Source organism: Xiphophorus maculatus, chromosome 6 (genome assembly GCF_002775205.1).
Source record: "Xiphophorus maculatus strain JP 163 A chromosome 6, X_maculatus-5.0-male, whole genome shotgun sequence".
In the NCBI taxonomy this organism is placed as follows: domain Eukaryota; kingdom Metazoa; phylum Chordata; class Actinopteri; order Cyprinodontiformes; family Poeciliidae; genus Xiphophorus; species Xiphophorus maculatus.
The window spans coordinates 19,713,388-19,740,998 of NC_036448.1; the positions used below are offsets into that span (position 1 = coordinate 19,713,388).

General features: G+C 38.3%; 4 protein-coding genes across 8 annotated transcripts; 1 reads left to right on the forward strand and 3 right to left on the reverse strand.

Moving 5' to 3' along the window:
• The first annotated feature begins 1,447 nt into the window (after positions 1-1,447).
• Positions 1,448-10,758, forward strand: LOC102217922 (elongation factor 1-delta-like). 5 transcript variants are annotated; one of them, XM_023335159.1, is made up of 10 exons: positions 1,481-1,554; positions 1,884-1,910; positions 4,026-4,637; positions 5,716-5,842; positions 7,449-7,517; positions 8,108-8,189; positions 8,847-8,941; positions 9,120-9,329; positions 9,410-9,604; positions 10,651-10,758. In XM_023335159.1, the coding sequence occupies exons 3-10, from the start codon at positions 4,057-4,059 to the stop codon at positions 10,687-10,689; spliced, it is 1,398 nt and encodes a 465-aa protein (XP_023190927.1). In that variant the 5' UTR covers positions 1,481-1,554; positions 1,884-1,910; positions 4,026-4,056; the 3' UTR covers positions 10,690-10,758. The 5 variants fall into 5 exon arrangements, with proteins under 5 accessions (XP_005799999.1, XP_023190927.1, XP_023190929.1 ...); XM_023335161.1 differs by having other exon boundaries at positions 1,482-1,554; positions 7,464-7,517; XM_023335162.1 differs by lacking the exon at positions 7,449-7,517 and having other exon boundaries at positions 1,484-1,554.
• Positions 10,759-10,804: 46 nt separating this feature from the next.
• On the reverse strand, positions 10,805-16,706 carry LOC102231158 (E3 ubiquitin/ISG15 ligase TRIM25-like). The gene is made up of 7 exons (XM_005799992.2): positions 16,057-16,706; positions 13,264-13,350; positions 12,925-13,158; positions 11,682-11,841; positions 11,566-11,616; positions 11,427-11,486; positions 10,805-11,354 (listed from the first exon to the last, which is right to left on the reverse strand). The coding sequence occupies exons 1-7, from the start codon at positions 16,639-16,641 to the stop codon at positions 10,828-10,830; spliced, it is 1,704 nt and encodes a 567-aa protein (XP_005800049.1). The 5' UTR covers positions 16,642-16,706; the 3' UTR covers positions 10,805-10,827.
• Positions 16,707-17,605: 899 nt separating this feature from the next.
• On the reverse strand, positions 17,606-22,550 carry LOC102218354 (E3 ubiquitin/ISG15 ligase TRIM25-like). The gene is made up of 7 exons (XM_005799943.3): positions 21,833-22,550; positions 20,605-20,700; positions 20,189-20,422; positions 19,947-20,106; positions 19,741-19,851; positions 18,237-18,323; positions 17,606-17,965 (listed from the first exon to the last, which is right to left on the reverse strand). The coding sequence occupies exons 1-7, from the start codon at positions 22,430-22,432 to the stop codon at positions 17,898-17,900; spliced, it is 1,356 nt and encodes a 451-aa protein (XP_005800000.1). The 5' UTR covers positions 22,433-22,550; the 3' UTR covers positions 17,606-17,897.
• Positions 22,551-23,392: 842 nt separating this feature from the next.
• On the reverse strand, positions 23,393-26,317 carry LOC102218603 (protein THEM6-like). Its single transcript, XM_005799944.3, has 3 exons — positions 26,137-26,317; positions 25,112-25,614; positions 23,393-24,609 (listed from the first exon to the last, which is right to left on the reverse strand). Exons 2-3 carry the CDS (start codon positions 25,610-25,612, stop codon positions 24,502-24,504), a joined length of 609 nt encoding a protein of 202 aa, XP_005800001.1. The 5' UTR covers positions 25,613-25,614; positions 26,137-26,317; the 3' UTR covers positions 23,393-24,501.
• Positions 26,318-27,611: the final 1,294 nt, after the last annotated feature.

A 27,611-nucleotide genomic window follows, 5' to 3' on the forward strand; every position in this document is an offset into this window, starting at 1 on the left:
TTTTTCCCTTTGGAAAAAAAACTAACAAAGTGATGACCGGAAAGCTCCAGTTTAGTCTTGTCCTAAAGACATTCTACCAGATACTTTGGGGCTCGTCAGTAAGTATTTTGGCAAATTCCAGCCTGTTTCTTGTGCGTTTTCAGCGCACAGTAAACAAGCTTAACATAATTGAGTTCTCCTGGGTCTTCTTTAGGTTAAAAGGTGATGGATGGTATAATCAGAATGTGATGAGAGTTTGGCCGTTTGTCATCACATTACCTGCCAGATCAAGCTTAAGTTGCATCCCTCTTAAGCTCCAACTTAAGCTCAGGCTTCTTTAAATATATGAACACCTGTGATCAGAGGAAGATCTGCTGCTTAAAGATATTTTTAATATCTATAATCTTCTATAATCAGATGGCTCTTGTCTTCTTTGTCTGATCGCGCACACAACGACACCAAATTACACAGTTGAATGCAAGGATTTATAGTCTCTTGAAGGGTGCCAACAAATATGTTCATATTATTTAAGTAAATCTTTTTAAAATTATTATTATTATTAATTAGTCTACCACATAGGCATGCAAGTATGCTGAAGACAGTTACTTTTTTGTGTGTCTGTATCTGTAGATATATAAAAGCTACTTGAGATGAAAAGAAAAAAATATATAGTGTGGATCAACTTTTAATTTCATAACTATGATAAGATATCTTTTATTGAGGTTAGTTGAGATTAGATTTCTGACTTTTTTGAAGCTGTCAAACATGTTGAACATGCATGATGTCAGATTTCAGTCTCAGAAGCAACTCTTAAATCAGCTTATGTAACAAATCAAATCAATGTGGTAAAATGTCATGAAAGCAGCAGCCTGAATTACAGCACCAGATGGGACAGATGGGATAATATGACGGCAGTCATATTATATTTAAAAGAAATTGTAAGGGACACTTATTCTCAGCCAAGCGTGGGCTGAATGACATTATATATAATAGACAACAGTATGTAGACATACTCGCAGTATTACCTCTATTTGCCTCTGAATATGGATGGATATATTTCAGGCAGTTCAAAAGTGGATAAATGCAAAAACAGGTAACGCTCCGTTCCTCGTAAATCCTTAAATAGAGTTCCACACTTGTCCAAATTCAGTACATACGCTGCTTTATTATTTTTTTTACTAGTTAGATAAGTTACAAATTATTATCAAGTTTACCTAAATCTGTACCATTCAATCTGTACCGTTACTTCCGTACTTCATCGTGAAGCATCATGGGAATCGTAGGTTTCCACAAAATGGATCATACCAATAATGTGATATGTTTTTAAATCTTATATATGATCATTGTTCTTAGAAATCGTTTTAATTTTATTTTCAATAACATATTACATAGATATTTAAATCAACGTTTTAAAAATCGTCGATAAAATGGTAGAAAGACCAAACTGTCCACCCCTCTGCCGCGGAGGAATACAGGCTTCCCGTTAATGCCAGTCCTCTTCTACCGTCGGATTACAGCTGTGGCGGTACGCAGTCGAAGAATCCTCAAGCCATAAAACGTCGAATAAAACCAAAAGTAAGTGTGGCGAAGTGAAGTTTCAGTCCTCCGTTAATGTCTGAATGGGTGTCGTTTGTTAAACCGCCGAACTGTCCTGATTTTGAAGTTTGTTAGCGCCACGTGGTCAAACACAAGTTGGTGACGCTGTCAAAACTTGTGCTGCCTACAATCAAACCAGATATAGAAGCTACAGGGGGAATACAATATGGATTTTTAGTTATATTTGTGGTGTCTGCATGTTTCTGGTATTATACTTGGTCACGTTTTTTCCTTATATTTCCATAATATTATGGAAAGCCGCTTTAAACTTGTTCTGTTTATGATAACCATGTTATTCTCATGTTCAGTTACTAGCATCTTTCCAGATTCCTGAGGTAAGTTTGTGGGTTTAAAATTGCTTATTTTTAGCCGGTATGCTGACAACCCGGTTGCAAACTTTAAATACTGCAACTTATGCAAACTTAAAACTAGTACAGTTAGTGTCTATATGCACTGCTTTAAATTCGTGTGCTGTTTGTAAGCTTGGACAAAGCTTAGCTATTAAAACATCTAACGAAGCTGACAGGTTTTTTGTTGTTTTTTTCACCATTTATGTTGTTTTGTGTTTAACATTCTGCTTAAGGAATCTTCAAATAAATTTTGACTCCTTGGTGGTTATTCCAGGGTCCCAGTATAAGATCATTATGGTGAGGGAGCCTCCGTAAAATGCAATGTTTCTGTCACTAACTATGTTTGATATCAAAATCAATTTAATCTGAAAAAGGCGTTAAAAGACCAATCAAACAGTACCAGGATCATATTTTCATTTTGAGAAATAAGATGGATATAATGTTTTTAATGTTAAAGTTTTGGTGTAATTCTGTTCTTTAATTTATGTTGAAACTTAAAAATATATGTCAGAAATCACTGGTAAAAGATTCATTAGGGGAAAAAAGTAGTTATTGGCCTGAAATATTAAACAGTCCTCTTTTGTATTTATAATGAATGTGAGATAAGGGTAATGGTGGTTAATTTGCGGTTATTCTTTTTGTCATCAATAAATTCAGCTGATGTATTACTAGCTGCAGCCTACATATTATTGATTAATCACTGCTAAAATGAATACAATAAGAGGCAAATTATTGATGATTAAGTCCAGTTTTATTAATTTACAGTATTATTGAATGTCACAACAATTATTTATATATCTTAGTAAAATAAAGTTGAAAGAGGTCATGAAGACCAGAGAGATGGTCTCAGAGATTTGTGGGGGTTTTTCTATTACACCAACCACAGAGGTGATGGAATATAATTAAGGCCCAAGATGAAAACTTGAGGGACACCAGTAGTGATGGGAGCTGTTCCAAAGTGTCTGAGTAACTTAAGCTTTGCTGCCCTTTTTTATTATTTGCTTTTGGAAAATAATGTCATTATCTCTGATTAATCTCAACCCAATTTAACCCCCATTTCTGCTTCTTTACAAGCTTTTCCTTATGAGTCTAACGGGCTTTACTCTTAAAAGCTAAAAAGCTAACTGCATACAAATACAGTGCTGTGAAAGTTTTTATTTTGTTTTGTGCCTCCTTTTCAACCTGAAATTCTGCAGATTATCAGATTTAAATGTCTCAAAGATAACCTTAGTAAATACAAAAAGCAAATGATTTAAGATGAAAAAGAACCAATTTGGCCCCTTGTAAAAAGGAACTTCCTTCTAGATATAACTGGTTGTGTGTGCTTTGGCTGCAACAACTGCCATCAGGCATTTTCAATAACGAGTCTTCTACGTCCTCACCACGTGCGACGGGTCACAAATTGACCTGTTTAAAGTTTGGCTTTCAGAGTGTCTTATTGTCCACCAAATATTTTCCAAAAGTCTTGAGGTTCATCAAAACATTTACTTGGCAAATGTGAAATGGGCCTTTGGTTTAAGATTTTGGCAAGATTTTTATGCCCATTGTTGTCTTAATTGTCCCTTCTGAAAATCTTTAGCGATGCCCTCTGGTTACCGGATGGCACTTAAGAGATTTTCCCGCTGTATGTGGTGTGTTAAGTGACATGGTCCTTGCAGAAGGACGTCATGACCGCTCCAATCATAAATCGGGGAAATTTAACATGTTTTAATGTCTTGGCCTAACATTACAGTGTGTATGGTCTCCCCCAAGGGAAAACAAGACCTTCAGATCTGAATGTGATGTGTAGCTAATCTGAGAGCAATGTGACAGGAAAAACTGATTGGAATCAGAAATGCACATAAGACAAAGCTGCCATGGCGGACCAGAACATCCGTTGGTCCATAGGGTTGTTAGCCTTTTTTTTTTTTTTTTCATTGATACAATCATTTAAAAACTTCACATTTTTGTATTATACAGGTTATCTTTGCCTCATGAAAATTAGTTTGATCTAAAAGACTTTTGCGACAGACAAGCATAATCGGTTAGTTTGTTTTTCATGGCACTGTATTGAGCTTCCATCTGTTGGTTCTTAATTTTTATCGCCCTTTGATATACAAGTCAGTATAGAAGAGACGGCCTTTACAGAAGAATGGATCAAAACCATCAACGTGGCGTACCTCAAAGCGCTGCCCCGGTTGGGGGCTTCAGGCAGGGAAATGTTCCCACCGTGGAGCGAGGAATCATCATCGGAGACAACGTCCAGTTTGGGAGGTTGAGACGTCGCTCAAATTTGTCTCAATCTGAGAGCTCAGGGGCCGAAGAGGAGCATCTGGGCTCCTCTGTGGAGGCGAGTGGCTCCTACGGTCGAAGCCCCATTCTCCAGGGCATGCAGGCTGAGGCGGTATGGTACAACCGCACAGCGTATGAGCAAGCTGAGGGCGACTACCAGCGGCGACTTGCCTCCAATGGAAACGGGCCTCTGTCGTCGTCTCCTCGGAGCCCAAGCACTAAAGGAACTTTGACCTTCCACTCCAAACGCAACAACGACCAACAGCGGGATGAGGGTCAGGGCATCACGACTGTGAAGGCCTCTGGTACCCCTCACCGTCAGCTGGGTAAAGGTCGCAATCGCACTTCCTCTGAGACCGAGCAGAGGGGCAAGGGCAGCAGGGGTCCGAACCCGAGGAAAAGGGGCATCTCTGAGACCGAAGGCAGGCCACGATGGGACAAGTATGACACCTCTCGCATGGAGAATGAGCGCAACATGATTTGTGTGTTGTAATTCTGGAAACTGTTGTCTGTCTGCATTGTACATTTTTATTTTCAGGTATGCCAACTTATGTTAAAACAGATTATTTTTTATTTCATCAGTGGATGTCATTAATGATGTATAGCTAAAGTTGCTGGTCATTTCGCTCCTCTGTTTTGCAATTTTTGGTCGCTTAATCTTGAATTTGAAATTGAACTGTCGTCTGTGGGACATTTCGTACTGATTTTATTTTATTGCCACTGGAGAACATTTGTACATGTTTTGATAACTGAGGATTTAAAGTAATCTTTGACTTTAAATACTTAGTCTGCTGAAAGGAAATGGGGCATTGATGCCAGTAAATGATTTCTACTCTCAGGAAGTCATTTAGTTTTTCTTTAATTTTTATCAGGTATTATAATCTCTGCAATATTGCTCAAATAGGGTGGAGATGTCTTTGTATATCAAACTGGTGAAATGTGAACATTTTACTGAATATTGCAGTCAATAGGGAGGTAGCGATGACTTGATTCAATCCATCATGGAGCTCTGATTTACAGCTATGAAACTAAGTAGCAGGAGGTGAAACAGCACATGTCGGTACAAACTGGCAAAGGAGCAAACTGACCCAGAGCCACAGCTAACATGGCTGGCTGAATGGTGTTTCCTTTTGATATGTTTGACAAAAAAGTGGGTGGCGTTTTTTTACTGGCAGACAGCCTTTTGTTTGCTAATCCAGTTTTTGCAGACGATGCAGCTCTGTTTATTTGAGGAATGTGTCAGTGCCTGCTGTTGTAACCCATCAGCAAACAAATGGGAGATGTACCTCGTTAGCTTCATTCACTTCTTTGATTATTTCTTTTTATTTTATTTTGGCTTCATAAACATAACTTGTCTCAAGCTTTGAACGCCTTCCTCACATACCATCGCGGAGTCCATCTTTAACTGCATGATGACCCTTTCTGTCTTTGTTGCAACAGCGACTAACCCCTTTTCTTTGACTGTAAGCAAATAAGCCTATAAAGTGTTTTCTTCATTCTTTCTTTAACTCCGTCACAGTACCAACATGAGTGGACTGCAGTGCCTGGCCGCAGAGAACATCTGGTTCGACAAACACCGCTACGATGAAGCGGAGAAGCGCTTCTATGAGGGAGCAAACGGCCCCACTTCCCAGCAGCAGCAACAGGTAGCAACCTCTTAAAAAGCCCACTCCCGCTAGGAAGGGGGTTACATGTGTTCTCAATCTGCCGGAAACGAGTTGTTTATAAATCAGTCACAGGCTGCATAGATTTCCTTACTCATGTCCCTGCCGGTGGCGAAACACTTACATCACCGTCTGTCACAGCAGTCGGCAGCCTGCAGCAGCTGCCTGCCTGCATGTTAGTTGGGGCTCTCGATTTAGAAGCGGCTCGTCAAAGTGAGAAGGGTCAGGTGGTTTTGGCAGCTGCCTCTGCTTGTCAGACCGTCCTGGCTTCCTGCACAGGCCTGTTAACAGTGGGGTGGGAGTTTGTTTCATTAAAATCCATGCTGTGGTACCTTTTGGGATTTTGATCTTAGGTTTTTAAAAGATCTGCAGTGAGAAATCTTTAATCAGCAGTCAGTTTACTAAAATGTTTTTACATCAGCAACTGTAGTTGACTTTCCCCTTAGGAAATGCAAAAGCGCTAGAAAAAATGTGAAAATATGCTGACTACTCTACCTACCTCTAGTTATTTCGCTGAATGAAGAACAAGCAGTCTTAACCAAGACTGCACCAAACACAGTCTGTGTTGCAGTGAGGTTGTGTTTTCAATCCGCTGAGCCTGCTGTTATGTGGAGGTCAAGTGAATGTGCTTTGAAAAGTATTTACCACTGGAGGAGGTTTGCACTGTTCTAAGAGAAATTACCCAAGTATTAGTTGCAAAGTTTTATGGTGAATAGAAGTAGATTTAGAAATGTGTTACCAGAATTAACACAAGTGTATTTTTTATATTGTTTTTTTTGTCCAGATTAAATCAGATGTTATGCTGAAACTTACTAGAGTATTTATTTATTTAATTTTTTTACATCTGCCCAAATAAAAATAAACAGTTTTTTTTTTGTATCTTTGGCTACTCTACTCACCTGACTAAATCTTGAGAATACAAACCAAATATTGTTGCGACTTAAACAACTTGGTTTCTATTAAAGAAAACCTTCCAGTATCCCATTTTAAAATAAGCTTGAAAGAAATTGTATCCTTTTAAAAGTCAACTGTATAAAATTGAAGTGTAGTTACAATTGTTCTAAACAACACTAATGCACATAAAATGTAAATACATTTGTAAATGCTAGCAACAAGCCCATATTGTCATCTTTAACGTAATTTAGAAATGCATTACAAAGTTTCAAAATATCATCTTTCAGTAATAAAATTTGTTCAAAATATTATGTCTATGTAGCTGCAGTGATTTCTAAAGTCCACAATTTAATGGCATGCTCAGACAGCCATGGGAGAGAGACCCGAGTCCAGTACAGCCCACCATTCCAACACATTATCCACATTTGTTTCATTAGAACAAAAACTAAACATTACTAAATAATTATCAACAAGGCATATCAAAACAGAGTGCAAGTAATGTCAGCCTTGCACCTCAGCAAACATCTCCCTTTGCGAAGATCCTTATTCCCAGTGGTTCTGAACCTTTACCCTCGCTTAAAAATCAGACTTGGACCATTGAACATGAACTTTGAGAACCTCACATGTAAACCGTACAGCATCTGTCTAGCTACTCCTGAGTTTTTACTGCCTTTTTAACTTTTCTGTATTGCTGGGGGTGGATGGGCAGGGAAAAGCGGCGCAGCATGCCAAAGGTCGCCAGCAAAAACCGAGGCACAGAAATGTAAGTTTGTCCTGCAGGAATGCTGCATGACTGAAACACTGAGTTGACCTACAGCTGCTGGATGGTTGTGGATTCTTGTTTTTTCTGCCTCCTCCTGTCAGTATGTGTGTTTTAAAACCATTGCTTGGGAAGGTGATGCATGATATGAATATTATGCAGACTGCATCTCACTGTGGCTTTTTTAAAAATCTGGATAAATATCCAATAGTCATAATGGCTTTTGGAAAGATTCCTCAATTGATTATGATTCGAAAAACTCTTTGAGGACATTATAGCAAGAATCTGACAAATTTCCTGTTCATTTCTCAAATGTAATGAATGTTGAGTCTGTTATTTGCTCTGAAACAAAAGATCGCCTGCTAGCATTTTAGGCAAATTTTCTGAAGCGGGAGGCATTACTATCTGCATGTGGGAATTATTAGACCATTTCCTCCTCTACATGGATCTTGTATGAAACCCAGAAGCATGTTTGTGTCATCAACCAGTAGTGACGAACCCTTTGCATGCTTCTCTTCAGATTTAAGGTCTCTGTTAATTTTTCTGTGCAAGTCTTGGTGCTAATTTTTGATTTTCCTTTTTTGTCCCCACAGTCTTCCTCTCATGGAGCAGGAGACCAGGAGCTGGTTACACGCATGAAGAGCCTGGAGCTGGAGAACCAGACTCTGCACAAAGGTTTTTGTCGTTTTCCCATATCAAAGCTTTTTGGCTACTTTTAGGCTATAATCTGTGCAACAAAATGATGACAAATGATTGTAGGTTTGGCTCAATTTAACTCCTCTTGCAGCTGTCAATAAACCTAAGGCAGCTGTCTGCCAATTTCATTTAACAAAGAATCTGCTGAAACCCATTACAGCTGGGAAGAAAAAATTAAACTGGCTTATTGGATGCTTTATTTCAAAGAAATGTCTGCATATTGATGTTTGAGTAGTATTTTGGGGGGAAATAACAAGGTTTTATTTACAAGTAAACACCTAAGATTAAACGTTTTACTCATAAAATGAAAGACGCAAAATTTCATTGTGAGGGAAAAATTAAAACACCAGAGCCCCTAATGCACATACGTGAAGCTCAAGGCCCATGGGCCAAATCTGGCCGGCCATAACTATTTTACCAAAGAGACTCTTTGGCCTTCACCTTGTTTTTAAACTCATCACTCGGCCTCATAGGTGTGGTGTGCTTGTTGCTCATAAAAGGATAGACTTTTGTGTTTCCGTCCGGCTAGTCATCACTTAGGGTTGATCACGCTTAATCGTATTTAAAGTATAAGCTTTAAGAGTTTGTCATGTGAAAAGAAATACATCAGTTGATGTGGTCTTGTTTGAATGTCAGTGATCGAGGACATGAGGGCAGCTCTGCAGAAGCTGGAGTCCAGGGTGGTTGTCCTGGAGAAGTCTCCTGTGACAACAGCTGGCCCCTGTGCTAAGGTAAATCAAACACTCCACTGTCTCCTGCCCTTTTGTTGTTGTTTAACAACATATTTGATATCGTAATTCAAATTTCTGACCCAACATACCGTTATCTTTTTATGTTTGGCATTTATAATAAGAGGAAGTAGTTTCTGAGGTTTTTTCCCCCCTATCTCGTACTTTTTAAAATGCGCAGGCTGCTCCAGTGCAAGCAGCTCCAGTCAAACAGGTAAAAGTGACGAATGGCGGCGATGATGATGACGATGACATAGACTTGTTTGGCAGCGATGAGGAAGATGAGGAGGCAGAACGCCTCAAGCAGGAGAGACTGGAAGCCTACGCCGCCAAGAAAGCAAAGAAACCCACCGTCATCGCCAAGTCCTCCATCCTGCTGGACGTCAAGCCTGTAAGCAAACGTCTGCACTCTGGACACTGAGTACACACTGCTGAGGGTTCTGATGATGTTTGCTCTTGATCTTCACCCAGTGGGACGATGAGACCGACATGGGAAAGCTGGAGGAGTGTGTGCGCTCCGTGCAGATGGACGGGCTCCTGTGGGGAGCTTCGAAGCTGGTCCCAGTCGGCTATGGCATCAAGAAACTGCAGATCAACTGTGTGGTCGAGGATGACAAGGTCGGCACAGACATCCTGGAGGAGGAGATCACCAACTTTGAGGATTATGTAAGTTAATTCTTGTTTGTGACTTCTTCGCATGTTTTAATCTTGCCTACTGCCCGAAAATGGAGTTGTGTACTGCAGTAATCTGATTTAATGCTTTGTTATATGTATGAAAGGCCTTTTAAAAGCACAAACTTCAGTGAATTTTAATGGGATTCCATATTATACTATAATATGGAGCAGAGCATAACTGGGAAGGGCAGGAAATGCACTAGTGTTTTGAAATGTTTGTGATGCATATCTTAAGCATTTGCATTTTGCCACCTAAAGTATAGTATAAACTTTCCTCTAAATAGAAGAAACTAAATAAAATCCTATGAAGCTACTTTTAGAAGTTATCTCCCAATAGTCCAGCTGTGTGAAATATAAATTTCTGTATGAATCAGATTTTTCAGTGAAGACCTCAGAAGTTTGTTAGAAAACATTAAACAGAAACTGATTATGAAACGTTTTTGCAAAACATTCAAAGATCAGCTACTGTCTCTGCAGCTTCTGATGGAATCTGACAGCTTTTAGCCAGGCCCTCTGCAAATCTGATTTTTTTCTTTACTAAAAAGGCAAGAAGAAAATGATTAGAATAATAAATTATCTCACATTTCAAACCATGTAGGGGAAGAAGGTTCTCTGCTCAGATGAATTCAAACTCTGCCCCAAAATAGGGGTGGATCTTTTTTGTAATTTGTGATAAATTCAGTTGTTTATATAAAAAAATATTTTTACTATTTTCTTCCCCCAATTAAGTATTAAATTTGAAAATGATCAAATGCAGCTACTGTGTGCAGTTTAGTGATATAAATCACTGACTGGTGTCCCAAAGAAGCATATCTCACATGGGAATGTTTTCTCAGGGTTGTGACACACAACCACCCCTAATGTAAACAATTTGTGGCAGAAAACAGATATCGTAGCTCAGTGAAATCACATTTTCTTATTATTACTTGGGGAAAAAAGCAGAAAGCATTCCCTGCTTTTAAGTTCATCTTTATTTCTCTTAAATAAAATGTACATATCAATACATTTGTAACCTATGTAACTGTGTTTCTCTGCAGGTCCAGAGTGTAGATGTCGCTGCCTTCAACAAGATCTAACCTTCAATACCAAAGTGTTGATGCTACTTACAGCTTGTGGGGTTAATAAAGCTGAACCTAGAGCATAAATCTGTCTTTTATTTCTATATAATTATTTACGAGACAACTTCTAAAGTGCTACTAAAGCAGGATTCTAGTTTAAAGAGAGCACACCTTCAGTGTAGAGCCCAAGCCGACCCAAAACACCGGGTACACTGGCTGGGTGAATGTTGTCTTCTCCTTGTGGAGCAGAATCATTGAATCAGAAACATTATAGAACGTTAGCGTCCCAGCCCTGAAATCCAGATACACTCCTATCCGGCTCCCACAGGGAGTCACGATGGCAACGCTTTCCTTGTTGTGCTGGAACGAGCAGGTGGTGTTGATGCAGTCTAAGCTCCAGGATTTAGAGTTATGGCCCAGTTTGCAGTCGCTCCCTCCTCCAATCCTGTTCATGTTCTTGTAGCAGATGCCAACTGAGACCCCCCCACTCCCAGCCCACTCCACCTCCCAGTAACATCGGCCCGCAATCCCTGCTCTGCACAACACCTGGGCCCAGCTGGTGAAGCGGTCCGGGTGGTCGGGGTAGGGCTGCGGCTCTGAGCGGGTTGTCACTGACCTCCGGCTGTCGGAGACGCTCAGGTAGGAGTTGGCTGTGTTCGTGTCCAACGTCAACTCGTTGTAATCTGGAGAAGAGAACACAATCTAATATCGGCTATAGAAGACATAATTAAATTAAATCAGACATTTGTGCTCACATTGGAGAAAATCGGTTCTTTTCCTCGGTTCTGTGGTGTAAGGAATGTCGGCGTCTCTAGCTGTTGAGAGAGAAATGCTTAGCGGCCATTTCAACAAAACCATCTGAAAATATCTCCATGCACTCATGAAGAGCCACACCTTTGGTCTTTTCACTGATGTTTGGATTGATGCTCTCCTTCAGCGAGTATACTAGAAATGGAAACAGAGTTTATTCCAAAATTCTTCAAGCTAATGAATATTTAAAATAGACATACCTTTATCAGAAACTCTGCTGAATTCCCTTTGAAGTGTTTCCTCCAGGCCTCCTTTCAGGTCGCCCAGGCCGTCTTTCATTGTTTTATACATGAAATACGTCAGGGCATCTGTGTTGGGCATCTCTACAGTCTTCATAGGGAAATGGAGAGACTTGCATTTCTGCAGAGGTGTGAAGATAATTGAATCACAGATTTGATTTTTAAATGCAATTTTTTTTTTTACTGTATTGTAAATCAAGTTTGTAATGAAAATGTCCAGGGAGGTAAAGTTATTCAAGTGTTAACGTGTAGTTTAGCTCCACCTTAAGCACCACATTTTAAGTAAATCTGAACAATATTTCTTTATCTTAACTCTTAACTTGGCATTTATTTTATGAACTGTCCGGTTGTCTTAACTGGGGATAAGAGTTCAGGACATCGATTTACCAAGCCTGCTGATTTTTTGTTAAGGATGACAAACTAGTTTTCAAACATCATGTTGAATTCCCCTTTTCAGGACAGAAGGAATATTATCCAAGTCTGAAATTGAGTTGTATAATATGCTGTTACTAACATGAAAGAAATACCCTGTGCATATGATGAAATTGTCCCCTTTTGATATTCTTCTCTTCCAACTATCAACTACAGAGAAGGAATATTCGGTGGTTGAATCTGCTCCAATAGATCTTACAATTGGCTGTTTAACCCTTGTTTTTAAGCATCGGTCCATGCAGATGCTGACTTCAGTAGAAAGTTCATTTGAATTTTATTTTATTAAAAAGTTGATTTAAAAAAAATGTATACATTTAGTACACTTTTTAGCAAAATAGGTGTAACTTTAACCACTAGATGGCAACAGTGTATTCAGTACAACCCGGTATGTGTGGAAGAAACCTTTACAGGCAGGAGTAAGTTACTGGGAGTAAATTTGTGACAATCTTGAAATACTTTAATAGGTTACCATTTGAAAATGATGAATTTTCAGAAACTAAAACGTAAACTAAAAAGTACTAACATTCTCCAGTTAGGCCTCTAAAACTGGGAAAAAGACTTGTAACTTATGGTTTCTGAAGGCAAAAATCTGGCAGAGAAATACAGCTCTGTTGGGAGCTGTAGCTCTCTGCCTTTAGAGGAGTGGTAAACTTGAGGTGAGCTTCCACCCTGCCAGATGTTGAGGTGTCCCTGGGCAGAACATTGACCCCAATCCCCCAAACCAAACATCACCATTATGCACATCAAATCACAATAAGTTCCACTTCCATACCTGGAGGAAGTGGATGTGGTCTTCCGTGCGAGACAGCCTCTCCAGCTCAGCCTCGGTCCTCCGGTGCTCAGCCAACTCCCTCTGGATCTTCTCCAGCATCTCCTCGGCCTGACCAACCACCAGTCTCTCCTGGGATTTGATCATCTCCTTCACCTCTCCGCTTTGTTTCTCAATGGATCGAATCAACTTGGAGAAAATCCTTTCACTCTCCTCCACCACAGCCTCTGTGGAATGCTGGAAAGGTTAAAGTTCTTAATTTACCAGGAAAGCCATTTCTTTTTTTGTGTTACATTGTGCAGAAAGAACATTATAACCTCTTGTGTATGAAGTTGATCTCACCTTCATGTATCTTATGGCGTATCTCAGTTCCTTCTCTGCATCCTTCAGTTTCTGTACTGACTTCAAAGAAGTTTCTTTGAGTTTTTTCTAAGAATACAACAGATAAACATCACATGGGATGATCTCTCTATTTTTAGTGAAAGAATTTATTCCAAGGTTGGCTTTCAGGGTTGATTCAACAAAGCACTGAATTACACTGAAAGGGGTTTGATCCATCAGCTGTGTTTAAATATTTTACATCCTGAAAGCCTCACATGATGCTATGGTTATATTAAGCTTTTCAGACAACACATTTAGCATGCATTGTTAATTCTCCTGAATTTCAGACTTCCCAGAGATAAAAAAAAAAAAGTCACCCTAATGTTTTATTTATGAATGAGCAAGCATTACTGAGCTTTATCATCCCATAAGCAGAAGGATATATTGGCAGAATAGCCAATAGTTCTACTGCAGTTGATCCTGAAAGTGGAGATGAAGGTACAGACACTGGTTTAGGTATTTAAAAAATTAATAAGTATTTTCTCTTTGATTTGAATTCAATCCAAAACAAAGTCCAGAAAATGTTCCTGGAAACTCTTACAAACCACTTTATAAAGATTTGGAGTCTCAGAGTATTGGTTGTTGCTGCTGTAGTTGTTTTTTAAAGGACTTGCCTCTAAATTATTAACAGAGCTTACCTGAGCAGGAAAGACACCAGAATCCTTTTAAAAGTTAATTTTAGACATGGATCAGCATGGTAACTGGGTAAAAACAACATTGTTTCACAATATTTGAATAACACTTTCAACGTTAAAGATCTTTTGTTTAAAACAAAGATTTGTTCCTGATGCCACCAAAACATATTACAGCTGTAATGATGCTGTTGCTTGAATTTATCACAGACTAAAGCAAAAATTATGAACTAAATTTGGTTGTCGTCTCAATTTGCTTATTGAACATATGCTGTCCTCATTGCTTGTCTGTGATTTGCAAAGTAACATATTTAACTGTGAAGGCCAAAATTATCCATACCCCTGATGACAGGAGTCTCTCAAAACATTATAAAAATACATTTTAAAAGTAGCCAAACTGATTTCCATTGCTTTTGGTCAGATTAGATGTTAAAAACCTGAATACAAATGTACTTTCAAATATGTTTTATCACTGATTAACGTTGTCTTCTCACTAATCTAAAAAAAAAAAAAACTAGGAAAAAGAAGAAAACTAAAATATTTCTGTTATTGTAATGTTATTTCATTGTAATTTATTGTGACTTTTAGTGACCAAACTAATTTTCAGGATTAAAAAAAAACATTTAGATGCATAGAATATAAACTTATCAACCCTGTTTGTAGATTTTTAGGCCTAACTAACATTGGTTCTCCATTTTTATTTTAATCAGGATAGAAATGTACAGTTTTTAGTTCCTCCACTTTTTTCCACACACAATTTGTCGCTTAAATACTTCTGCATACTTTGTGGTACCTCAACCATTCAACATTTACCATGTTCTGTTCATTCAGCACATTTTGACTGTTTCTTTTTGTATTGACATCTTATACAGTTTATGAAATATTCAGCTTTTTGTGATCATCTTGGGCCCCATTGAAATGAATGGAACATCCCATCATTTCTGAAGAATTCTGATTAAAAACATGTTGCACTCTTTCACAGCTAACTACTTACATGTACTTTCAGCTGGAAACCCCATTCAGATTTTAAAATTTAGTCATATCATTCAACTGCTTCTGTCTATTTTAGCTTTTTGAATACCAGAATACCTCGTTTTAAAGTCGTTTTAACCTCAAAACATTGTCCTGAGCCGTATGCAACAAAATTTTGTTCTGTATACACCCTGTGCATGCAAAATGATAATAAAGTCAGTCTAAGTCTAAGATATAGCAGGTTTAAATAAATAAAATACATTTTATAACTTAGGGTGGAGGTTTTGGCTCCTAGCATGAATAAAAAGTACTGGGGAGGCATTTTAAAGTGTCATAGTCTATCAAATTCACTTTGTTCGGTTCAAAGTAAAAGAACAAAGAAAAGTATTTACTGCAAGTAAATATTACTTAAAAAGATTTCCCAAGTTGTCAGACTTTTTGTTATTGTTTTGGATTTGCATCAGATTTTTGTAATAAAAATGTTAAGTTTTGAACAAATTCTAGTTTTTTGTTGAACTTGTAATTTGCGTGTAAGGCCTTTGTGCAGAGGTTAAAATCCAAACTACAGCTGACACCCAGCTCAGAATAGTAAGCATGCTTAAAACAATGTGAATAGTTGTTATAAAGCCAGCAGCTACTGCAGGAAGTTGTTCCCACAAATATCGCATTCACTTCCTTAAATCATTGTAAACCTTTCCTTGTTTTTGTTTAGAAAAGCCTGTTGTAATTATTACACTTTGAGTTTAGTATCTCAATTAAACCCTTATAAATCAAACATGTACTTTTGATCTGTACCTTTTATACTTTAGCAGACTTCTGTCTTTCTTGTCTAAATTCATAAGTGTTGAAAGCTGTACACACAATGATTTTATTTTTGTCAGCCAGTTATCCAATACAAATATTAACTCAGCACTGGGCTTTTTGTGGTCTTTACAAAGATTATCAAGCACATTGAACCAAGAGGCTCAGATGTTGAAAATGGAAAAATAGTGGAGTTTCTCTTATGAATCAAATGTATGCTTTGAGAGAAATTCTTTCCAGGAGCTGTGTTGTAAATATATCTGCAACACAGTTAAGGCCTTACTGAACCGTTAGTGAGATTATATCTCAGAAACATATCAAAACTTTATTACAAACTGCTCTGACTCACCTGCTGGTTGCTTCTCTCCTCCACCACCGGCACCGTGTTGTGGCCCTTGTGTCTCTCCTTAACACACAGCGAGCACACACACTGCTGGTCATTGAGGCAGTACAGACGCAGCAGCTTTTCGTGCTGTTGGCACAGCTTCTCTTTCAGCCTGTCTGTGGCTGGGATCAGCTTGTGTCCTTTTCTGTGAAAGCGCTCTTCGTGTCCTTTCAGGTGGGCCAGGCAGAAAGACTCCAGGCACTGGGGACAGGATTCCACAGCTCTGTTCTTCCTGCCCTTACAGACGCTGCATTTCACCTCCTCGGGTTTCGCCAGGTGCTGGGCCGCAGACTGAACTTCACTTTTCAGAAACTTTTCCACCACTTCGGCCAGAACGGTGTTCCTGCTCAGCAGGGGTTTGGGATTGAACACCTGCCTGCACTGGGGGCAGCTGTACTGGTCTTTCTGCTTCGCTGTGTTCCAGTAATCCTCAATGCAGTCCAGACAGTAGCTGTGTCCACACGGGATGGTCACGGGATCTCGCAGAACCTCTAGGCACACAGGACAGCAAAACTCGTCTTGATCTACAGAGATAGTTGCGGCTGCCATTGCACTCTCTCACACACATTATACTGAAAGAGGAAGGGACAGTGATGGGCGTAGCTCACAGGTGTGCAGATACCAGCATCTCAGGTTTCACCTGCTGCACCATGAAGCCTCCAATCACAGCAAGGCACACCTGGGGAAGGCCCTCCCAGGTAAAGAAAGCAGAGATCAGTCCCATGTAGACCCACACCAGGCTGGGCCATAGTAGATGACCTTTAAAAGTAACCTGAAGCTTGTTTTGTTCCAGCCCTGACTCATGTCTGTGTTTGATCAACAAAAAGTGAACCAACCCCCAGACAGTCTCTTCCAAACAGTCACAGGTCAGTTTCAAGATTTTAATAACAGTGTCAGAAATGTCCTTCTTAAAATGTCTTGCTTTTAGCTCACACTTAAGTAGCAAGACTCTAATATCGGATAGAATTCAGTGGGTTTTTAAAGTTCAGCTAAAGGCACCTTTTTCATAGACACCCCTTTACTTAACTGCGCAACTTTAAAATTCCCTATATTACTTTGAATTTTAATCAGTTTGCTATTGTTTATACATCTCTATTAACTAATTTATCATTACTCTGTGTCCCCTCAGTCCATCCAGAATAAGGGAAGACAACCTTCTCTTATTCTGCACCAACAGCCTGGAATCATCGCTAAGTAGACTTTAACTTGCTGATCTGATTCTGCTTCTGTTCTTAACTATAGCTTTGTGATTAGTTCTCATCTTACACAGTTTGAGTCCGTTCCTTAATATACACTTGCATTGTTGTTTTGTATGTAACTTTTATGATTGTATATAATGCTGGTCTCTTTTGAAAACTAGGATTTATTTGCCGGTGAGATTCATCCCACATAAATAAAGGTTTTCCTCTTTGCTTTCAAGTGAAACTGTTTATGAAATCCTTCAGTGAATAAATATTCTTTAATCTCAAAATAAGCTGATGTTTATTTAATGTGTAACAAATGAGTTTACAAAAGAAAATAACTGTTCACAAAGCACTGCTTAAAAAAATACTTATAAAAGCATAAAACCACATCACTACAACAGGCTGACCCTTTTAGCAAGACTGAAATACACTGAAGTAGGCTGCTCATGCTTTTAGCTAAGTTAACTGTATCATCTGTAAATAAATACTGAAATATAACTGATTAAAGTCAATAAACTAGTGTCCACAGATAAAATATTCAAAAAGGTCTCATTCTTGACTCTTATGAAACTCAGGTTATGTGAGTGCGTGTACGACATTCAGTCTGATGTCCAGCAGGATTTATCTTCTTCTTGAGTGAGGCCGTCTCTGCAGGTGTCTTTGTCTAGATCCAGTCGTGACTTTGGAACCTGGGCAAAAAGAAAACAAGAAATGGAACGTTGCACCAAGCTGAGGCAGCAGAAACAACAAAATCTGATCAGTTTACTTCAGGAGATAAAATGATGTGAGGAAATCAAACTTCTTTTGTAAATATAATGTTAAATTACCTAAGGGTTAAAGCATCTGAATGTTAAATTGTTTTGTATCAATAACGTTTTCCATTTCACATCGAAACAACAAATTTCAGCGCATGTAACAGTGATTTGGAATAAATGCTTCATTAATGATGACTCTAGTTACCAAACGGTGAGAAGGCAATTGGTCCCTGGGCAAAGAACGGGTTCAGAGGACTGACAGCTGGTTGGTCCCGACTAAGATGAGGCAGAACTGCGAGGACAGATAAACAGAGTTACTGTGGAGCCTCCCAAACTGAAACTGACAGAATCTCATGCAGATTCAGCAAACTGTGCGGTAAGCAAACATGCTGAGAAAGGAGTTTCGGCTGAAAGGAAAATGTTAGGACGGAAACATCTTTTATTCAGCAGGCCAACAAAAACACGTCAAATTTCACAAACAGGTACACGGGTGTAATGTAACACACACACAACACAACACACAACTCGTTTTCATGTGTTCACACATCTCATCAGTGTGTCACTGAGTAAGTGTGTCCCAGAAACCATCTGCACATAAGAAAAACGCAGCAAGAGAGAAGAGTTCGCATTATTTAGCAAGCATATAAACGAACTGATCTAAATTATTTTAGGTGTCTGTGGAAAAAATATCAAAATTAAATCTGTGGTCAATTGAACCAGTGAAATCACAGGACTTAACAGCAATTAGTCAGAGCTTGCTTCTTACCTTTTAATAAACAAGGTAGATTTTCTCAACATGAAGAAAAACAAGAAAAAATATACTATTTGAAAACAAAACAAAAAATAAATAGAGCTATGTATAAAAATATGCAACTTTTTCTATTGGGCTGCAATGAAAAATTTGCCCACCGTTACTTTTTAAGAAAAGTTTCTTTAATAGTTTGTATTTTAATAATATTTGTTTATTAACCTTAACTAAACCCATTGGTGCCTGAATGTACAGACCATTCAATAAATTAGAATATTATTGAAAAGTTAATTTATGTTTGCAACTTAATTCACTAAGTAAAACACATATCAATTAATTACACTCAGACTGATATTTTCAAGGACTTACTTCAATGCTTCCATTGTTTGCATTGATTTTCCACTTACAGTTATTGAAAATATGACATATAAAGTTAGAGTACATCAGACCAATAAAAATATTTTTAAAACAGAAATATGGGTTTAAAGACAAGCATGTTTAACATTTGCTTATAGGTTGTCATTTTTAAGAGTTCTTTAATTTGGCAAATATTCTTCAGTGGGATGATATTCTACTTTATTGATTATGCCTGCATTTATAAGCTTATGAAAAGAAAATGTGTTTTTGTTGTCAAGCAGACGCTAGATTAAATAAAGATTATTATGTTGTATGTAGCACTTTGGTATTATTTTTTCAAATCAGAGAAATTTGCTTAAAAAATTAGACATAAAAATGGCAATCAGAAAATGATCAAGTATACAATATGAAATGCTGAAGCTATTGATTTTATAGAAACTGTTAATAGGTGACAGAACTTGTGATTAAAAAAAACAATTATTGTCAATTAAAGATATACCTATTTCAAATCTTTGTACATCTTTACAATAATCAATGCAGAATCAGAATCAGAAGGTAACATAGCCATGTCTAACTGGGTTAAATGACATCTTAACAAGCTCACTTATTGGTGACTCCATCTGTGCAGCTGCCCCAGCCTCACCAGCGAGGGGAGAGTCACACTGAGACTCTGAGGACTCAGGATTCTGAATCATCATGATTCTAACATCTTTCACTAAAAAAATAAAAAAATAAACAAAAAGAGAAACATTAGATCAGTCAGTAGTTGGAACAAATGTCCTTAAAAAACCCCTCTTGAAGTGTGTCTACCTTTCTCATAGATGCTGACAAATCCTCCCTGGCACACTTCTTGCAGCAATCCCTTGAAGTCAGACACAGCTGTCATCACTGGGCTGAAGGAGAGGCCCGGGTTCATGTTGAGCAAAGGAGAAGCTGACAGCGTAGGTGAGGCATGAAGGGACTGACAACTCTAAACACAGATACAGAGAGGAGACGGTGTTAGGCTGAGTGCTACTGAGTCACTGTCCGCACAACAAGTCTGAAGGAATCACCTGGAGGAACTGGACGGGGTCATCAGTGTGGGACAGGAGGTCAAGTTCGGCCTCGTTCTTCTTCAGTTCGGCAATTTCCTTCTGGATCTTGTCCAGCAGCTGCTCGGCTTCACCGATGGCCGTCTTTTCCTGTTCTTTGATGAGCTCTCTCAGTTCAAAGCGCTTCAGCTCTATCTGGCGAATGAGCTCCGTAAAAATGGCGTCGCTCTCTTCAGCAGCAGCCCGTGCCGAACGCTAGAGGGAGACGCAGACCAACGCACAGCAGTCAGCGAGGGAGGCACAATTAAAAAAAAAACATCTGTTCTATGAGAATATTTAACTTCAGCAGCTGTTATGTAAATAAAGAACAAGCTAAGTATTGTACTGAGTTTTCTCATTAATTATTTAACAGAAAGAATCTGTGTGTCAGCACTTACAGCGAGAGAAAAAACAGCTTGTCTCAGATCTTGTGCCTCTTTCTCTCTTTGCTGAATCTTGAACTGTGAGCTCTGCCTCATGTCACTAAGCTGCATCTGAAAGAAAGAATTATGGGATGTTTTAAAATTATAAGTCATGTTTACTAAACAAGGAAAAATCACCCGTTTGCCTTTCTGAATCTCCACAGAATATCTGTAAAACCTATAATGCAATTATAGGTAATAATGTAAAACCTATAAAAGAAAAATAAATAATACTATTTCAATGCAATATTTAGCCAAAAATCAACTGAACTGCTTCAGAAACATGACAACAAAACCACAAGAACTAAATCTGTGTCACCATCTTCATATCAAACCTTGATTTACAGTAAAAAAAAAAAATAAATAAATATAAGCAGAGCCATTTATTTTGTTTATTAGTTGAGATAAATCACAGTCATTTTGGGTTTGTTTGCGTGCAGCATGAAGCACTGCACTGAGAGGGATAGCTTTGTTCTTGACCAGATCTAAAGAACCAGGGTCAGACTAAATAAAGCATTTAGAGAAGCAATTGACAAAGGGACAGATTCTTGAACAACATCGATATAAGTTCAACAATTTCTTCCCTGGCGACATAAATGAAGGACATGAACATTACAATTTTAACGTAATTGGAAAAAGGTCAATTTTTGCCTAATTTACTTTTAGAAACTGCTTTCTAATTCTTCAGGGTGTGAAAGACGGCCCTGGAAGGTCAGGATCCAGGTATACTTTTTTTTCTGAGCGTCATGGATAAGTGCATAAAAATAAGAACGGATTACAAAATGACCCCCTATAATTCATAAAAAGCAGGTAATCAAAGCCCGTAGCTAATTTTATTAAAGTTAAAAACAATGTGTATTAAAGAACAGGCTACTGGATGCAAAACATAGTAAAACTATTTGTTAAATTGCATTTAATCATTTTGGGGAAGGCCGGGGGAGGGGAGGTGAAATTGATGTTTACCTCCTTATCACTAATCAGAGCCAGTCCACAATACAGACTGTCTGAATGCAGTCCAGTCTCTGACCGAATGCGTCTCTACATAAAAATGATTAGGACTGAAAAATAAAACTTGGCTCTTACAAAAAATAAAAATTGATCCACATGTCACCATGCGCAAGGTGACTTGTGAGTCTTAAGTATTTGCACAACAAATACTTAAACTCACAGACGATCATTCCAGGCTGATGTAATGTGTTGCTACCTTCATGTGTTGTGTTTCTGCCTCGGCCAGCACCGTGTCGTGTCCTTTGTGCTCGTCTGTCAGACACAGGTAGCAAATGCAGCGCCTGTCGGTGCGACAGTACACTTCCAGCAGCTTGTCGTGCTGGGGACAGATCGTCTCCTGGAGCCGCTTGGAGGCCGAAACCAGCTTGTGCTTCTTGAAGGCAGCGGACTCGTAGTGAGGCTGGAGGTGAACATCGCAGTAGGAGGCCAGGCACACCAAGCAGGACTTGACAGCCTTGTTTTTCCTCCCGGTGCAGACGTCACACTCCACGTCGTCAGCTTTGGCCAGACATCGGTTATCCCTCGGTACCGAGGCAGCCAGGAGCGTAGTTGTCTTGAATTTCTCCACCACATCGGTGAGCATGGTGTTCCTGGCAAGCGCCGGCCTCGGGCTAAAGCTCTGTCGGCACTGCGGGCAGACGAAGACCCCGAGAAAGTCGTCTTGGTCCCAGTAGTTCTGGATGCAGTCCGAGCAGTAGCTGTGTCCGCAGGGGATGGTCACTGGGTTTTTCAGCACGTCCAGGCATATGGAGCAGTTAAACTGGTCCTTGTCCAGAACCACTCCACCCTGAGCCATTTTTTAAAAACACAACAGAGGAGCCAGAAAATATCGGAAAAAACAAGAACACACTGGTTCAGTGTTGCTACAGCTGCTTTGTTTACAGGAAGTGAAGAGAAGGGAGGCGTGGCCTAGCAACGACACCGGATACTGGAGGACATTTAATTTAAAGAGACAAATACAGATTCTTCTAACTAAGAGCTGTCTTTGCTTCACACACAGACCAACAATAAATGCAAAAACACAAACTCTTTTTACAAAGCTAATTTAAAGTATTGTTAAATTATTATTATTGCAGTTTTAATTGGGTTAGTTCACTTTATCAAAGATAAATATATGTATATGTATACTTATTGCACAAAAGAGAATTACTGCATATAAAAACAATCATGTGTATTGGATGTGTTTGCTAGTCTATGTGGGTAAATAGCACTGCAAGGGCTTTGTTTTAATTGCACTGATCACATTGAATAAAGCTATTTAGCTTTGTCACTTTGAATAAAGCTAAATATATTTCATTTTAAATAAGAACTCTTGCATTGAAGTTAGCTCTCACAATATGGCATATAAAGCCTATGATTGTCTGATATGTCTATAGTTTATTAAACATTTCCCTTTTTGCCCTTCTCAATGAATCGGTCTGTTCTTTGAAACGGTTTTCCATTGAATGTTTACATCTAGTCAATGTGTTACAAGTAGTAGATAAGCCCTTTTATGGCGAGGATCTTTTCTTTATTTGCTGATTAGAAGGACAGTAGAAGCAGTCATGCTAGAACAGCTTAACTTTCACAATTCATGTAACTCAATCAAGACAGCCTCAAAAGTGCAGTGCCTACAGTGTTGAAATATCCATGGAAGTGGCGTGCTTTTGTTCAGAAGGGGCAGTCAGTCAGAGTTTTGACCAGTATCATATCTTAAGTGTAGGAACATTAATTCACAATAAAATCTGTACTTAATTTGTAAGAAATGACCCAAAAACAAGGTTCAGTGCATTTTTATTTTAAAATGCATTAAAATAATTAAACATAATAAATAATATCTGACAAATCATTTTCCATAAATCAAAGAACAGTAAGTGGAAAATAAACATACAATCCATATCCTCAAACTTCAAGGTATTAACCAGGATTTCCTTAACAGAGCATTGACAGCATAAATACATAAAAGATTAGGCATACATTTAAAAAATGTAATATCTCTAACTAAAGACAATACGTTAATTTGGTTACAAAAAGAAAATTCTGATGCATAAATGACAAGTTTGCACATTTCAATTATTTTCTCAATAAGAGCATAAAAACACTCATACTCTCTTGTGCGTGGCAGGTTTTGAAAAGTTGCCAGCAACCTCCTGTTAGCTGTTGATTATTATACCTGCAAATCAAAAACATTCTCTTAAAAATCACATGCAGCTCTAATAAAGAGGTCATCTTTTTCTATAAGGGCTCTTTTTTTCTCAATCTGGTAAAATAAAGTGCTGACAAATGTTTAGCTATATTTTTAAAAATAGAGTATTCCCTTTCAGATTGTTAACAGGTAATAACCGCTTCAAAAATACTGCTCACAGTTTTAAACCTCATCAAAACATGCTCAATATACCGATTCAAATAGTCCATTAAACATGTTTTTGGTTTTTCATTCTAAGTTATAACGCTGTTACTAAACTATAAGAAACAGGCTTGAAAAATATTCAGATTGCTTTGAAACATGCATTTATGCCGGTAGAATAATAATGTTTGCGCTACATGCTAATCTGAAATTCAGTGATGTTTTCAGATGAGTTCACCCAACTCACAGTCAACTACTTGGTAAGTCACAAAGATAAAGCTTTGTTTTGGATTCACTTTATTTTAAAGTAAACGTTTCCTTCATTTCAAGTTTTTTTTTATATTTAGCTGCAGTAAATAAAGTTTTTCACATCAAACAAACCAAACAATTAAGAAACAGTGTGTAAGACTGGCCCCAAATAAGAATATGTAGAGTATTTGAAGATGACTAAAACACTCTAAAAGGTGCCGGTATGTTTGAGTGTGTGCAATGCTGAGATATGCGTCGCCACTCATGATACCAAAGTATCTTGTGTGCCTTCACTTGTTTTTATCCTCCAAGCCGCTTTCTGCTCTCAGCGCCTGACTGCTGGCTGAAATGAAGCTGATCCAGTGTTTGAGCTCCTCTGGAAACTGTGGACACTCAATCTGTAAATAAACACAGCATTAAACACACTCTTAAAATTCACATGAAGATTGGAGCCCTGAGTTCAAGTTGCACCAAATAACCAACTGACAGTAACCTTAAAAGTTTAAAAACGCCCAAAAAAGTAATGGTAATACCAAATTACACATTCAAATTGCAAACACATTTTTATATAAAATTTTTCTTGATATGTATATGTGCACTCCATGTAAGCTTGATTTATCAAGTTGCTTGTTTATTTTCCTGACTTGTATAGAGGAATGTTTTTAGTTGTTTGTAAAAGCTGATTTCATATTTTTGCTTATGAAATACAATTAGTTGAAAATGACCTTCGATGGGGAGTTTTTAAATTATTCTTCAATGAAGAATAATTCATCGAGGAATGAAACTGTTGCAACTGCTGTTCTTAAACAAAATGTGCTCAGAAATGTTCATATGATCTAAATATTTTCCCTAACTGTGTTTATGTATTATCAATTACACTCAATGTACAAAACTACTCACCTGCTTCTTGTAGGTAAATTCCATTATGCTTTCTGGGCTGCTGCCCACCACATTCTGCCTGCAAAGCATGACTGCAGATACAAAGTCATCTCTCTTAGACACGAAGCGCTGCTCTAGGTAAAAGGCCTTATCATCCCAGCCTAGCACTTTGGTACGAATCTGGAAAGCCTCTCTGAAGGCCAAAGAGCGCCTATACCGAATGGTGGAGGCCCCTACTACCATTTTGGCCCCAAGTTTACGTGAGGCCATGAACAACCCATTTCTCATGTAGTGGTGGAAGCGAGCAAAGTCACACTCCCTCAGATATCTAGAGTTGTTCATATGGCCCAGGTAGTCTAAATCATGAGGAAGGACCATGCCATCGATACTTTGCTCAGCTAGAATGTCTTCTATTCTGGGTAGGAACCATGCTTCTACAAAAACCTGGGCCCCTCGCAGGAAGTACCACACATCCAGGTTGCAGAAGAGGAGGAGGAGGGTGCTCAGCACCAGCAGCAACATCTCTGGAACAAGAGTCCAAACACAGATTCAACAAATAAAAATTAATGAACCAAATAATTTACAAAGGTGTTTTAACAAGCTGTATGTATGGGATGGCTTAAAAATACTTTCAATAATATGCAATTTTTGATTAGAAATGTAAGAATACATTTTAGCATTTTACTAAATAAATACTAATACTAATCAACTTGAATACATATATGAAGGTACGCAATATAATGTGAACTGGACTTTCCAGAGCCGCTTACTATGTTTCCAGAATTAAAGCAAAGAGGTCTTATATACCCACAGCCAAGCACTGCAACCTTGACAAGAGTGGGAAGTTAGCGCAGCTGCCTTCAAATAAACCTGCTATGGAAGTCAAATCTGTTAGCCTAGCTGTTAGCAGTAGGAGGCTGCCGGCCTATGGAGGGAGAGGGGGTAAATTCTGACGCAAAAGTCGCCACTTTGCATTAAACTATGGCGCAATGCCAGCGCCGTCCAAAAACGTATCAGAAGCATATATCTACAAGAGTAAAACTCACCGTGCGTCCCTCAGAAGGCGCTACCACAGGACGGGATGCAACTTCAAGAAGCCGGTAGGTTCAACGGACATGACTTCCTGGTGTGTGACGACACGGACCTTCATTGGCTGACTGTTGACATGGTTACAGATTTATTATGCAAATACGGTTTTTCTTCTTGGTTTTTTAACAGCTACCTCATGGAATGCAGTGATAATATTTTTAATCAAAAGTATTTTAAAAACAAATTGTACAAAACGCTCATCCAAAATCTACATATTGCAAAATTCTCCTATGAAAGAAAATGTAAACTATTTCAAATAAAGTAGAAAATGTTTCTTTCCAGAATTTGAAAGCTGGCTTAAATAATTTAACATCTGCTCCAATAAACTGTATTTACTGCTTCCTGCACGTTGCTTTTTTATTTTTATTCCACTAGGTTACAATAAATTATCCTGACCAGCCGTTCAGACCGAAAAACACATTCTTTATAGTAAGAAAGACACATTAGGATAAAGAGAAATTTGATAACAGTAAAAAAAAAAAAAAAAATTTACATTATAACTAGATTACATGTTTAATTAATCTGGTAATAGACAAGACTGGATTAAAAAAGGTGAAAAGCCTTATCTTGAGTTTCCTATCTTTTCCAGCGATTTATAGCAGTCATACAGATATGTTCCCTCTGAATATGAATGTTTAACCTACATAAAACAAGCAGATGACAGAAAAAACACTTAGTCTACATGAATTTGTTAATTCGTGGAGTAGTTGTTCTCATTGTCCTATTGACAGAAGAAATACTATATAACAACCATTTACCTTGTAAATTTTAAAATGGCTGCTCAAACATCAGCTCAAGTGGAAAACATAGTCTTGAAGTTAGCACCCGATTTGAACATTGCAATTCAGCAGTTCAATGAGTAAAACTAGGTCGTTAAGTGGATATTTCAGAGGCCACAAATGAAAAGCAAACTTCTGCTCTTAAGGACGACACCAAGTCAAATTAGTGAGAGATATAACGTTAAAGCTAGACGCACTAAACAAACAACCTGAAGCTAATGGGTTTTGAAGAAAATATCTTAATAATCACAGAAGTATTACATGCCGCCTGAAGTTTATCTTGTAAGTTTAAAATGATTTAAGCTCTTTAACACTGTTTGGATTCATGACACTGACTGCCTCCATGCAATGCAATGTTGATGCAATGCAATATTGATGCAGTAATTCCTGAATTACTGCATCAATATTGCATTGCATGGAGGCAGTCACCCTGTGGTTCAACATAGACGTTAAGAAAGTTAATTGCCTTTAACAGCACCTTTCACCATTGAAGACTATGGTATCTCATCTTCCACCAATTTCTCCATAGTATTTAGGTCCGATTGGCTGGCCAGTTAAGTCTCAACATGGCGCAAATGAAATTTAGAATTTGATTTAATCTCAAAAGAGGACATTTTATTATTGAGCAACAATCAAGTCCTTTTTTTCCATTA